The sequence below is a fragment of the Pleurodeles waltl genome, chromosome 9 (genome assembly GCF_031143425.1).
Source record: "Pleurodeles waltl isolate 20211129_DDA chromosome 9, aPleWal1.hap1.20221129, whole genome shotgun sequence".
NCBI classification, from domain to species: domain Eukaryota; kingdom Metazoa; phylum Chordata; class Amphibia; order Caudata; family Salamandridae; genus Pleurodeles; species Pleurodeles waltl.
Window position 1 is genome coordinate 550964418 of NC_090448.1, and position 15292 is coordinate 550979709.

General features: G+C 45.0%; 1 protein-coding gene across 1 annotated transcript in view; it reads left to right on the forward strand.

Moving 5' to 3' along the window:
* Nucleotides 1-14281, forward strand: part of PSMD8 (proteasome 26S subunit, non-ATPase 8) — a 79312-nt gene extending 65031 nt beyond the window's left edge. Inside the window, exons 5-7 of the mRNA XM_069207483.1 lie at nt 2436-2536; nt 3611-3722; nt 14061-14281. Coding sequence (XP_069063584.1) covers nt 2436-2536; nt 3611-3722; nt 14061-14198 — 351 coding nt within the window. The 3' untranslated portion in view covers nt 14199-14281. The remainder of the gene's footprint in view (nt 1-2435; nt 2537-3610; nt 3723-14060) is intronic.
* Nucleotides 14282-15292: the final 1011 nt, after the last annotated feature.

Sequence of the window (15292 nt, forward strand, 5' to 3'; positions counted from 1 at the left end):
ATAAATGTCCTAGAGGAAAGTGGATTATCCCCTTGTACAAGGTTTTGCTATTGCATGATCGAACCAGTGCCTACAGATTATGCAAATATGATACTTCCACATTGATAGTTAGCTCTGTTTCCAAATATCTGTCAGCAGCATGGACAATTCGTAGCAGGACTATTTTAGATCCTAGTCTACTGGCTGAAGAGAGGTCCAGCAGCTAGTGGACGAGGATTTTAGACGGTTAGGGAACTCAAATACGATTATCTGTGTTGGTTTACTTATGATATTAGATTTTATTCTTGTCTGTGTTTTTTATTGGGTTTTCTCATTTAACTGATTCATAGTATCGTAGCATATAGCACTTTGCAAATGACAAGATTTAATTCCCTTGAATAATTTATTCAAGAAATGAGGTCAATTCTATGGTACCCTTTTAAATGTTTGGTTTTTAATTTTCGCAAGCATGAAGTATTTTACGAAGTATTTCGAACCACTTTTTATGTATAATTTGTATCCGAACAGTTTTTATAGGTAACATCAGAAAGGATTTAGTATACTATCTGTTTCTCTTTTAAACTGTCTTGGTAAATGGTATCCAATAAGCTAGGAGGTATTAACTAAGGAGTATCTCTTAACGTTTGGTCTGTTGGACAAGGAGTGTATTAATTGTATTTGTTCTTTTTTTTCTTTTCTCCTTCGTGATGATTATGATCTTTGTTTTTTTTTTTTTTGTATGTACGATTCACTTTTATGCTTTTTAATGGTCTAATCTTAGACCGAATAAACTAAAAAAAATAAAAAAAAAACGAGAACCCAAGCATTCTTTCTTTAAAAAAAAAAAAAAAGGGTGGGGGGGGCTGACCCTCACCCTGGTGCCTAGGGCCTTTTACAGGCCATGTATTGCAGCCGCGCTCTGATCCAGGGCCAGGAAATGGTGCGAGAAAAGCAGCAATGAAATAGGGTGAGACTCCCCTTTCCATCGATGCCTTACTGCCATCAGGAGTGGCCGTTTTGGCCTTTTTTTTCCCCCCCCAATAGAGAGGGAGAAGAATCTTACCTGCTCCTCTGAGGGGGATCTGTGGCACGCTGATGTCACAGATGGGTGAGAGGGGGTTGGGGGAGCCGTGAAAGTTCTTCCACTTCTCCCAGCATTAAAAAAAAATCCTTCCCTGCCGTCGGCCACTGGTCGTGGCCCGCACCAGGGAGGATGTGTTTGTGTCGCACGCACCTATAGGGTTAAATAATGGCCAAGGCGTCATAGAAATTAGTATTTTAATTTCTGTTATTGTTTAAATAGTAAACCACATTTCACTGATTATTAGTACGTTGAAGGCTAGAGGGGCTTCGTTATTAATTGTTCATTTTGAAAATGTTCAACAATGTTCAGACAGAGTATATAAACTGAAATAAAGCATTGTTCGAGAAAAAACAACTTTGATCCAGGGACTCCAGACTGAGGGTCATGAAGGAGCTATAAACACCTTTCTTTACAGAATCTACAGGAAAAGCCCATTTAGTCCTCGGAGAGGTTAACTGTATGCCCAAGGACACAATGGTCTCCGAGGTGCAGAGAACAGTAGCTGTCTCCTTACTGAACACTGCTTCTGTGATTCAGAAAAGGTACTCTTGTGTAAGCCATCTATGAAACTTGCGTAGGTCTCTTTTGTTAAGATCCGCTTGTTTAGTCCAGGGAAGGGAAGGGTTGGGGTTATCGATGTAGATATATCCCAATATACTGCCAAAATGTTACAATATTTTCCTTTGTTCTACAGAGTGACAACTATCAATGCCAGTATTTTTATTTTTTATTTTCATAATAATTAATATTTATGTTGTGTATACTAGCATAGGATTTTAATAAATCTTGGAAATATTATCGTTTTGCCCTGTTGTTCTTGAGTGTATCTTAATAGTGAAAGGGGGTTCAAATTCAATGACTATCCTTGTAAATCCCACAGAACTTATCTTTAGCTAGTACGCACCCTACTCAAATAATACTCAGTGGGACCTTGGAGGTTGCGTTCCACCAGGTTTTCAGTCTCTCATTGGCACACAGACTAAGTCTTTAAAGCAAAAGGGCCCAGAAAACTTGTTTCTGGGCCGCGTTATTGAAGTACTGCAAACATATCAGTTCCATTCTATGTAGATAATAACAGACTGGGTTTAATTCTTCTCCCTGTTCCCTGCAGCTCATTACTTTTTTGTATACATTCACATTGCATGATTTAGTTTTATAAACATGACAAGTTTAAAGGTGCCATATACATTGTTGCACATACAGTGTTAAATATTTTGCACTTAAATATTTTGCACTGAAGAAGCAAATCAATAATAGATTCCTCTGTTACTGCAATAATCAAGTTTGCACCAAAAGCTGATCTTTTATGCTTCTGCTTGGAAGCAGTTCATTTGGCACTTTTGTAAGGCTTTCTATATTTTCTTTCTTTCAGTATTTGATGGAGGGCAGTTACAACAAAGTCTTCTTGGCAAAAGGAAACATCCCGGCTGAAAGCTATACGTTCTTTATTGATATTCTTTTAGACACCATCAGGTTAGTTCCCAAGCTCCTCAGCTAACTTGTGTACTCTTTACTTATGATTTCTTTGTACAATGAACACATGAAGCCCAGTTCCCTTTGATAGGACATAGGATCAGCGTGAAAGATTTGGGGTGAGTAAAGTGATTTGGCTAATGAAAGGCTGATGTCTAAATTCCACTCACATAGCAGTTCCGGGTTTTGGTATGAGGATAGAGGTTAATGGAAAAGCAGGCACAAATTAAAAAATGTTATGCTAAAGATCTCGTGTACCTCAAAATTCGACATTTCTTTACGAAAACAGCCTCCGAGCGTGTGTATTGAACCCTTAACTCCTGGCTGTAAAAATCTTTGATTTGTGTAAGAAAAAAAATATCTAAAAGTGCGTATATGGCACACTTTGATAATTAGAGCTTAATGCATGAGTCTCTCCCATTTGTGTATTAAGTGCTACTTATGTTCAATGAAAATCATCCCGTACTACATATATTAGTGTTGTAATAGTGACCACGTTAGCATAGCTTACATTACTGGTCACCATATGTAAGATTACTAGCAGTGATCACCTCAGCGCATGAAGCAGGGTTACTAGCTGTAATGTAAGAAAAACATTTGTCAATTTGGAATGCCTCTACAAGGGCAATCTAAAACAGCGACAGCTGCAATGCTCCTGGCAAAAAAATAAAAATATTAGATCTTCCCAGACAATTTATCACTCACAAATCAGCTTAAGATATATTTTGGCACTTCAGCCATTTTTCCCCAAACATCAGCTTATGTGGCCTGAAAATACACACATTGTTGTCTTGAATACACGGTTTTGGCATACGTACGTTTATTCAACCAAGACAAAGGCTCTAATTTATTAGGCTGGGGTGCACATAGGAGAACTACATACATGGAGCTGGAGGGCTTACCAGTACCTCCCAAGCTGCTCGTTGGAGGAGCCTGGCTTAAAGGATATTGCTTCTTTTCTCCCACCAGTCAGCCCCTTGAATTGTTCTCTCTATTTTTATTTAATTCCAAGCCTGCCTAGGTTTGTTGACATTACATTTATTTTCTACCATGTTTGTTTCTTTTTGACGTCAGAGATGAAATTGCGGGCTGCATTGAGAAGGCCTATGAGAAAATCCTCTTCAATGAAGCCACCAGAGTATTGTTCTTTGATACTCCCAAGAAGATGACTGAATATGCTAAAAAGGTACATGGTTGTTTTTATTCCACTGATGGTAAGGGGAGACAAGTAAGCTTATTTGTTCAAGGGTGATCCATGGTTGTTGGAAAATACTCCTAAAAATCTTTTTTTTTTTTTTATTGCTTTACATGTGCTTGCCACACCTAGCCCCCAGAAAAGCACCATATTTGAACTAGATTATCATATAAGCTGCTCCACATATACACCAAAGCTCTACTGCGTTGGGCAAATTGTGGCGTATAAAGGAACATACTGGGTGTTTTTTGTATTTATTACTCTGCGGTTCATGTTAGTGCTACATATTATTTAAGGTACTCAATCGGAGTTTGTGCCTTATAGTTCAGTATTTTCACAGCAATTACTCTATGTATTGAATAGTTTTTTTTCTCACTACACATCTTTGAATTTAGTCTCTGATGTTTTCATTTACGAAATGTACATTGGTGGGGACATGGTCTTCCAACTGTTTTCCAGTTGATTGCCAAATCACTTTAATTCTGATCATGAAAACAAGATGCTCCTTTCTACATACTCTATCTTAACATTCTCACCCATCCGGCTGGATCCAACTTCCTGGTTGAAACAGTACTTCATTTACACCTGGAGCCACTGTTTGTCCCCACCTTTAGGTCTGCAAGGTTCCATAGATGCTGACATCCTATGTCTTATGTGATGGGGTCACAAGCACTGGCGGTAGTACTTCATTATTTTCCATGCCATAACAGAGTTAGATGTGGCGTTATCCTTTATTCGACTCTTGTTATGCCCAATTTTTGTAAAATATCTTATTTTTGGTACCAAATTTCTCCATCTAATTCATCATGGTTTAAACCTTGTTTAAAATGTCATCAGCATATGTTGTTGATAGATTCTGTCAGTGAGTGCACGAGGTCCTGTCTATGACGCAGCTTCTTATGGAATATGACTCATTGCACCCCAAAAGCATTGTAGAGAGGCGAGATTTGTGTAGGTGCTGCTAAAGCGATCTGCAGCCTGTCTACTAGTTGAAGATCTCTGGAAATTCAGAATGTTCACCCTGGCCCAGGACTTGTCTGACCCTCGAGAATGAATGGTGAGGTTGGACCAGCCATTTCTATATACCTGTCCTGCCAGCGCATTGGTGCTACCTGTGGTACATGGTGGGGCAGGGGCATTTTCACCTCACTGTGCTCCCCTTTGGTCTAAATATCTCCCCTCTTGCTCATGAAACGGATAGTGATGGTGGTCGCACACATTCTGGAGGTCAAGAGTGCCAGTCTTCCTCGACCGCAGTGGTGGCTGTAGAAGGTGGGCTCGACCCAGGCAACCACCTCCAGACTTCTCTGTCAATGTACAGGATTCGCACCTGACTCATTTTCAGATGATTCCCTTCATCTGAGTTATTCGAGACATGTTTTGGATTGGAGTCTTTTTCCCAGGGAGGACAGTCCAGGATATTCAGGCCATGATCCTGATCTATCAGACTGGTTCCTGGGTTCGAGTGAGATGCACTTTGAGGCTGCTGGGACAGATGGCATCCTGCTGGTAGAGTACACCAGGTGGCTTATACAGACACGTAGTGGGATTTTAAGTCCCATTGGGCCCAACATCAAGGGATTCTTCGACCATGTTCAGATTTCGGAGGAAACAGCAAAAGATCTGCAGTGGAGGTTGCTGGAACGCAGTTGTGTTAATGGGAGACCCCTTTTTCTGACAAATGCATGGTTTCTGGGTTGGGGTACCCATTTGGCAGAGGTGGAGATCAGAGGCCTCTGGTCCCTGGCAGAGTCCTGGCTTCACATCAGCCTTCTGGGGCTGAGGGCCATTCGCTCGGCGTTGAAAGCCTTTCTTCTGTCCATCCAGAGAAGGATGGCAAAGGTGGTCATGGGCAACACCACCGCTATTTGTTACTGCAATGAACAGGACAGGTAGAGTAATGGATTCTGTACCAGGAGGCCTTGCACTTGTGGTAATGGTTGGACTGCAGAGGGATTATGCTGATTGTGAACCACTTGCCAGGGCCCTTGAACATCAGGATGGATGAGCTCAGTCGTTGGTGCCTAGCGAACCATGAGTGTCAGTTACAACCAGAGATGGCACAACGTCTCTTCGACAAATGCGGAGATGCTTGGCTTGATCTGTTTGCCAACGCTGAGAATTCTGTTTCAGCACTTCTGCATGTTGGAGTGTCTAAGCTGTCTCTCGTGGAGACTCGTTCCGCCTTGAAAGAAGCTCTGGACTCCTTTGTGACTTTCTGCTGATACCACTCCAGCTCAAAGTGCTCAAAAAGATCAGGCCAACTAGGCCCAAATAATCCTAAGTGATGGGTAACGGAGACTACGGTACCCAGAGCTCCTTGGTTTGAGCACATGTCCTCAAATCAGGCTGGCCTCATGAGAGGACTTGCTGTCGCAACAACAGGGCAGGTTTCTTTATCCAAGTCTTCGCAATCTCCACCTTCATGCTTGTAGATTAAGTGGTGACAGCTGAATACCTTCGACCTTTCTCTGCAGGTTGTTGATATAATCTTGGCAGCCAGGCATCGCACGATTGAAACTACATACACCTGTTGTTGGGAGAAATTTGTGGCTTGGTGAGGGGCACCCCTTCAGGGCCAAGATACCTGGTGTTCTATTATTTGTCCTGTTTTTTGACCAGCAAGGCTTTGAGCACAGTTAATTATCTTTCAGCCCTTTTGGCCTTCCTATGGTTGCCAGATCAGCCCTCATTGTTTAATTCACCCTTTGTGATGCTACAACATATGTTTTCCCTGCTCACTTTGTTAAGCCCCATTGGGACCTTAATCTGGTCCTGATTTATCTCATGTACACTCTGTTTGAGCCGTTTCACAGCTGTTCTCTACGGCTCCTTACTATGAAGACTGTTCCTCATCGCCATCAATTCAACTTCCCATTTGAGTGAAGTTCAGGCTTTGTCCATCTTCCCAGACAACTGGTTCTACTGACTTGGGCATCCTTCCTGCCAACAGTTGTTATGCCATTCCTCGTCGGTCAAATCATGAACATGCCTGCATTTTACACTCCGTCTCACCCCTTTAATGAGCAGATACTCCGTTGCTTGGACCCCAAGAAAGCTCAGAACCTCTACATAGATTGTATCAAAGACCACCAAGTTCAGTATCTGTTCTCTGTGGAATGCTCTGGAGGGGAAATGGGCAAAGCTGAGCAGAAGAGAGCTATCTGCCGCTGGATTGTGCTCTGCGTTAAGATCTGCTATGGATTTGGCATAAAGCAGACTCCAGAAGCATGCTCATTCCACCAGGGTCAAAGTTGCTACCTCTGTGTTGGCAGTCGCCTGCCAGATGTCCAGGACAGGGACTCCATCTATGTGGCATCCCTCCATAAGTTCACCATGTACTGTTGCCTAGACAGGGAGGTTCACTGAGAGGGGCAGTTTGCCCGCTCACCATGCAGGAGCTTCTAGTTTGAGTAAATTCACAGACCCACCTCTAAACAGGTACTGCTTTGATATCTATTCAAAAGGTGAGGAATCAGTGGCTAGAAGTCTCTTTCAGATAACAAGTCACTTACCTTTGGTAACGCTCATTCTTGTAGAGACTGTATCTAGCCACAGATTTCTCACCAACCCCTCCCTCCTGTTCTGTGATTGAACTCTATCCATTAATAAGAACTCTGTTCTGTGAATCTGCACACTATCTACCAATTTGCAATTTGGGGCTCTGCGACAGGGAGCACAGACAGTCTCAAAAACAATTGAGAGCTTGCAGGAGTGATGCCTATAAAGGCACCTCATATAATTTCCACAGTGGAACGGTGTCAGTGCGGAGCCACACAGAGCCATTTACAGAGATACTGCTGAAAGGTCTTTGGATCCAGTCTGATTCCTGGGACTATTCAAAAGGCGGATCTTTGGTAGGTTGCGCCTCTACCAAAAAGAGCATTAACGAAGAGAAGTAACTTGTTCAATTTGTTCTTTGAATGAATACTTTTAAGTGCAGATTCCTCACCTTTAGAATAGTTACCCAAAGAAGTACCTTTAAAGAAGGTGGACATGTGTAATGGCTCAGATCAAAAAGCCCTGCAGGACCGAATGGACAAAGTCTGGTCACTACTGCCGTGACCTGGCTGTCAAGGCAGTAGTGTTTTGTAAACGTATGCAGAGATGCCCACGTCACGGCATGGCACATATTCAAGAACACAGGGACTCCTTGTGCCAGTGTGTAGTAGCAGCCTTGGCTGCTTCTTGGCCATTGCTTAGCAGATCTTAATGCAGAGGACTGTCCACCTTGACAGAGTCCCTTTCAGGTCTGCTTTGCCTCTCTGTGCTCCGGATCCTCCCAAAAAGCTGATTGGCTACCCCATGGTCTTTGGTGTGATCAATTTCAAAGGTCAAGTCTCTTGTAGTCCAGCCGATGAAGCCTCTCCCTCTCTTTTGAAGAGTGAGGCAGAGGAAAGAATGTTGCGAGCGTGATTGATAGCCCAATGAAAGAAGTCACAACCTTTGGCAAAAAGGTCTCTATGGTCCTCAACAACACCTTATGTGGGGAAAAAGGGCGGTGTAAGACGGCTGAACCGAGAGAGTATGAAGTTTACTCACACGACTTACTGAAGTTATAGTCACCAGGAATACAGTCTTAAGAATCAGGACACATAGTCCGCAGCTATGCATTGGTTCGAAAGGCATGCACATGGGGAAAATGAGAACCAAATTGTGATCCCACTGTGGCATCACAAAATGTTTTGAAGGAAAAGTATGTCACACCTTTTATAAACCTCTTCACAACAGTTGTTTTGAACAAGGGTGTCTGATCAGCAAACACAGAAAGGCTGAAAGAGCCAAATGATAATCTTTATTAATGCCCACTGCAAGACCTTGCTGGACCAGAGATGCAACAAATAAAATATTTGACAGTTTGGATTGTAACTGGTCCATATGGAAGGTGCCCATACCAGGCCTCGAACTTGTCCCAGAGCCCAGTGTTGACTGCCTTCGTAGAGAGACGCATGTCAGTGATGATGACGTCCACAACTTTGGAAGGAAAATCAAACATAGTCAACTGCCGTCATTCTGTCTCTATGCCTGGAAGGGCAGATTGTGCAGGCTTTGTTGCAGAACTCTTTCCTGCTGCTGCAACAGGAAAGCCTCTCACACAGTAGGCTGATCTGAGGGCAGATGCTCCTGCTCCCGGTGAGGTAGTGGCGGAAAGTGTACGGATGTCCCATACTCCTTTATCTTCGGAGTGTGTCCAAGAGAGAGAGAGACTTCATGGACACTCCAGCATACAGAGTTGTGTCTCGGCACATTCTGACTGTGGTGAAAAGATCTAGTCAGGGTACTCCTCATTGTTGGAAGATGCCCTGTTCATTCCTCAGGATCTAACTGCCATTCGTAATCAATCAGGATTCTTATAGAGGGTGACTTATCACCCGTTCAGGTCTGAAGGCTCTGGGGAGGAGGGGGGTTACCTGAGATGGAGAGGAAAAGAGTTCCAGGTCTTAGCAGCGAGGTAGGAGAAGGATCTTCCTCTGGCTGTGGTCTTGCGGATCCGTGGAATGATGGTCAGGGCCAGGTGAGCGGAACAGAGTTGTCTGGTGGGCATGTCGGAAGGTAAGGTGGTGGTTGAGGTCTGATGTTGTGGAGGGCCTTTTAGGAATACATGAGAAGCTTGAAGGTGATTCTTTTGTTGATCTGGAGCCAGTGGAGGTTTCTCAGGTACCTGTTGATGTGGCTGCGGCGAGGAATGTCCAGGATAAGTCTTTGCAGCTTCTGGGAGGTGCTGGCGTAGAGTGCATTGCCATAGTAGAGTTTGCTGCTGTCTAGCGCCTGGGTGACTGTTCTTCTGGACTCCACAGGGGTCCACTTGCAAATCTTTTGGTGCATGTGGGGCATGTAGAAGCAGGAGGACAAAACGGTGTTGACTTGGTGGTTCATAGAGCGAGGAGTTGAGGATGATGCCGAGGTTACAAGCGTGGTTGGTATGTATGTATGTGTGTGTGGAGATTGGTGGGGGGCCTGAGATCTGTGGGCGACCAGGGCTTGCCCCAGGCGAAGGGAGTGGTGCCCAAAAATGTGTTTTTCTGTCTTGTTGGAGTTGAGCTTGAGGCAGCTCTTTTTTATCTAGGCAGCGACTGCCTTCATCCCACTGTGGAAGTTGCTCTTCATGACTGTAGGTTTGTCAGCTGAGTGTCGTCAGTGCAGGAGACAATGTTTGTTGAATCAATCAGTAAATTTGTTGAGTGCGCTACTCACCTGGAAGGGTCTCAAGGCACTTGGGTGGGGGGGGTGCTACTGCTCAAAGATCCAGGTCTTGAGGCGCTTCCTGAAGGTCAGGAGGTCCTAGGTCATACTTAGGTTGTCGGGGATGGAGTTCCAGGTTTTGGCAGCGAGGTGGGAGAAGCATCTGCCGCTGGTTGTGGTACGATGTTGAGTCTATGGTTTCTGACGATATCTGCTAGTGGGGCCATGTAGATGTTGAAGAGGGTGGGGCACAGGGAGGACCCCTAGGTAGGTGCCACAGCTGATCTCTGTAGGTTAGAATGTGAACGGTGAGAGCCTGACTCTTTGGGTTCGGTCGGTGAGTAAGGAGAGGATCCATTCCAGGGCTTTGCCGCGGATGCCGGCGTCATGGAATTTTGAACATAGGGCGTGGTGAGTGAAGTGTCAGAAGCGACCAAGAGGTCCAGGAGGATGAGGGGTGCAGTTTCACCTCAGTAGAGGAGATTGCGGATGTTGTCTGTTGCAGCAAAGTGAGCAGTCTAAGTACTGTGGTTGCTTCTGCTGCCGGATTGGGAGGGGTACAGGATGTGGTTGGTCTCTATGAATTTGGTGGGTTGGGCGTGGACAGCCTTCTCGATGACTTTAGTCAGGAAAGGGAGCAGAGTGATGGGTCTGTAGTTCTTGAGGTCTGTTGGGTCTGCAGAGGGTTTTGTCAGCAGGGGGCTGAACTCTGCGTGTTTCCAGTCTTCAGGGAAGGTGGCGTTCTTGATGGAGCAGATGGTGGGGCGGAGCTCGGGGCGATTGTGTCGCTGGCTCGGTTGAAGATGTGGGGGCAGGAGTCCGAGGGGGCTCCGGGTGGATGGTCTTCATGATCCGTAGGGTATCATCGGTGGTGAGAGTGGTCCAATTGGTGAGGGTCGGGTGGGATCCGGAACCTTTTGGTGCAGTGGTTGTGGGTGGGGATGGTGGATCCTGTGTGGGGAAGCTGTCTTAGATATCAGAGATCTTGCAGTGCATGGTTGTCGCAGAGAGCTTGGGATGGTGGGGGTGGGGAGGAATGACAGTGGTGTCAGTGCTGGGTTTGGTAAATTCTTTGGTCACAGTGATCTGCCAGCCCCTACCAGCAGAGTTCATCCAACCAGGCATTCAGAGATCCCACCAGGTGGTCCTCGATGAGGAAAACACCCTGGTGCTCCATCTGGCTGCCTCCAGAGACAAAGTTCCTCCTGGTACAGGACCCTGCCCTGCCCTGCTTGTTGCATTTCCACATGGCTGTGGTATTGTCCGTAGGAACCTGCACAAGGCTCCCTTTAATGAATGGGAAGAAGGCTTTCACTGCCTGGCGACTGGTCTACAACTTGAGCAAGTGGATACTGAGTTGGATCTCTATAGAGACCAGAGTCCTCTGAACTCCACCGTCTGTCACCTCTTTGTGGGGAGGGCGATGGGGTCTTATGCTGGTATATTTGCAGGGCAGGGCAGGGCATAGCCCAGATGAACGATCTGGAGAACATACCTGTCTGATAATATATCTTGCCACCCGTGGAGAAAATGCCTGATCCAGCCTCCCATGGGGTGGTCCTCTGCCACTAAGGACAAGCTGAAGTGGCTTGGAAGCTGATTCCAAAGGGGCAGGGAACAAGGAACTTTGCTTTCCCTTGTAGACTGAACTTATCTGCTTAATTACCCCCAAAAGGACTGGGTTTCCTGTTGTGGTGGTGAGCCTGGTGTTGCTGGTTTGCCAAACATTAGGTGTTGCCTCAAAAGGGAAAAAATGCTAAAGGCACTTTATAGCCAGAGCAGAATGGCTTAAAGAACGCACTGTAGCCCTGCTCTCTTTGAAGTGTTCCAGCATGGAATCTGCCTTTTTGCCAGACTGGAGCGATCCCCCGAATGCGCAGCCATCAATAAGATTTGCACGTCACCAGTAAAGGCTGTGGCTCGTATCCAAGTGTGCGGAAGCCCTACCCTAGTGATGACTGCTTTTACCAAGCAGTCAGTAGTATACAGTCTTTAATAGATAATGTATTTGGTCACATCCGGACCATCCTTGATTGTTTGAGCTAGGTTCACCCGAAATTCCCATGGGACAGCTGGCAAATCTCTCTAACCAAGTCGGGTAAAGTGTAGGGATATGTCCTTAGAAAACAGCTGTCATTGACATGCCAATGACAACATCCCTGCCACATATAACGTCACTTCTCTTTGACTCTACTCCTAAGGGGGGGTGGTGAATATAATAGAGTTCACCCTGCTGGTGGAAGCCTGAGCCACCAGACTTTTCTGGTGTGATGTGCTGCATCAAGAAGTAGGAGTTGCCTGGTTAGGCCTGTGGTGACTTGCTAGCTGCCTGTTCACTCGTGGACAGTAACAAGACTTGGACTGGGTGGCCATTAAGACATCAGTCGGGGCTTTAATGAAGGGTAGTAAAGGTTCAGAAGATGTCTGCTCCGAGTGCAAAACTTTTGTAACATGTTGCTCTTAAATTCCACAAATAGCAGCTGTAAGTCTAATACCCCAGCTTTGTGTCTTACCACCAAAACAAAGGGAAAATTGTCTTCCTTTGATGGTCCAGGGAGAGAACACACTCCAGGGTTCAGTGAAGTAGCCAACCCACTGACATCTTGCAAATCCATGTATAGATTGCCATCATCGTAGTGTGGGGTTAAATAATCCCCATCATCTCCACTGTCCTCTTCAAAAGCCTATTGGCCCCGATCAGAGTAGAACTGAAAATTTAGAATGATCAAGGCTCCGAGGTGAAGGCATGCTTCTGTCCGAGTAGGACTAAACTGGCACCGGGTGTGATGGAGCAGCTTTGGTATGCAACTGCGGTTAGGGTCAGGACAAATTGGGCTCAAAGTCAAATAGAACTAGTGGGAGATGGTCGTACCCTGGTGCTAGCGGTGATCTCCAAGAGACTAGTGTTTCTTTTGGCGCCAGATTGAAAGTCTGCCCTAATATCTGGGTGGAACCCAAGGCTGGTTGGGAAGGCATAGACTGTACTGACTGCAGACCTGCCAGCGGTAACCTGAGTGGAGGCCTCTGTGGATTCTTGAAGCCCAAAGGTGCGCAAAAGGGAGCTGTAAGCTTGCCAAAGATTCACAACATAGCCTCTATAAATTCCTCAATCTGTTATAATGTTGCTGATCATGTCAGAATCTCTTGGTTCATCTGGACCTGTTGTGCCTGGGTGGTGGCCTGGCAGAGGTGTTCATGGGACTTCTCAAGCTGTGTGTGGTGGGGCTTGAACAAATAAGGCTTCGCCTTTTTATGAGTCCAGTTCAACGTACCGGAAGACTTGTACTGCGATGAGGACATGTCTCAAGAATGGTCCCAAGATTGGTGATTTGTCTGCGTTCTCAACATCGATCCAGAAATCTGTGACTTTCCTAGGTGTTTGACAATGTAGTGCTTTGCTTCATATTTCTGGAGCACTTTCAAATTCATAAGGGGACACTCCTTGCAGGTCTTGGAGTTGTGCCCCAAACCCAACAATCAGAGGCTTACCTCAAAGGGATCTTTCACAGATATTTGTTTGCAGCAGTCTCTACACGGTTCAAACTCTGTTGTTTTGGGAGATCAGCCGACAGAGCAAAAAGATGGAGTGAAGTTTGGATCTGTGTTTAAAGGCGCTGAAAAACAATTTCAATGACGCACAGGGAATTTTCTTATGTGAGGTTCTTTGTCACTTCGGGGCAGAACTAAGTGCAGAGCTATATGGTACCACCTACTGGGATGGTAGAGCAATGCTATTAATCTTCCAGATCCAGTGTGGCACCTGTGGATATTCTTAAGGTGAGGAATCTGCAGTTAGGAGCCTCCCTCAGAACTACAAATTGGCATTTTGGAGAGCTTGTTGACATGCCATCTACGCTCATTAACATGGTTTTCTGCTCTTGCATTGTGCATTAACTACCCTGTTCCTGTGGGATTGGTTTCATAACAGATGTTCCTTTAAATGAAACTGGACGTGGGGAAGGTTTTGTACGGTTTGTCCACCAGCTATATCTCATCACACTGTAGTAATGACGATATCGTTTTCTTGATCAGTTTATGTAAAACCGATTACAAATAAATGTACCTTGTTACCTTACTTTGTCTGAAATGCTCATGTAATATTTCTGAGATTTTCTCTTGTTTTATCAAAGTTTATTTATTTTCCAGCGTGGTTGGATTTTAGACCCAAACGGTTACTACAGCTTCACTACCCAACAGCAAAAGCCGGAAGATGCCACTATTCCATCGACAGAGCTCGCCAAACAAGTTATTGAGTATGCAAGGCAGTTAGAGATGATTGTTTAGTAAACAGTGTGAACTTTGTGTATATTTTTTTCTTATATTGCGGTCATACATTTGGCATTATTAAAAACATGAAACAAACACCACTTTCGGCCATCAGCCTGTTCTAACTGCTGATCCAGCTTGTTGTTTGATACAAGGGTGTCCTGTGATGTGGATTAGGTTTCTTTTAACTGGTCCCAAAAGGAGACCGTTCTGGCTCGTGAAGAAAACCGTGGCCGCACTGCGGGATCTTTAGTCGGTGGAACAAGATTTGATACAACCCTTGGCTTCAGCACAGTTATCGCATGGAGCCTGGCTTCTACCAAGGAAGTGAGCTATCTGGTAGTGCTCTGCATCTCACATTGCTACGTTGTTTATGCTTCATCAGAGCTTCATTGTTGATTGACAGGTCTTTCCACTCGTGTGCCTATTTAGTGCTTTCGTGTCTACCTTCTCAGAGAAGTGCACAGTCCTCAGTGGTGTAGCTATATGTAATGCGGCTGGTGATGTGGCACTCTGAACAGAGATATGAGAGAGCCAGCATGCTCTAAACCAGCTGCATTGTATTTACAGGCTGATCGCCTTCTTGAAGATATTTTCTAGAATACCTCCCTGTGGCCTGACTAGGAGCTGATACTTCTCTGGGGGCTACATGAAGATTTTCACAGAGAACAAAACTGATCTAAACCCAGAAAAGAGACTATAGTGAAGCAGAAGGAGATTTGGAATCGAAAGAGAAAGGGAGAATGGGATATTTGACTACGTAGAAAGAAATAGAGGGAAGCAATGGAGGAGGTGGGGGAGAAAGACTGACAAGAGAAAAATAAAAACCATAAGGACATAGTAAAGAGAGATGGATGGAGAAGAAAAGATAAGAATAGAAATCAGGTTAAAAATACTGTGAAGTATGGGAGGGCAGAAAAACAGTGGATCCAGATGGGAGGAGAAAAGTGATGGAAGGGGAAAGAAAATTAAAAAGGACAGAATGGAAAAAGAAGGCATAGCACGGATAGGATGGGCAGAAATAAATGAAAGAAATATGGGAAGGGAGAGAGTGAGGCAGATCTAGGGGTGACAGAAGAGTGTAGAAAATAAAATGTGGCAGAAATGGAGTG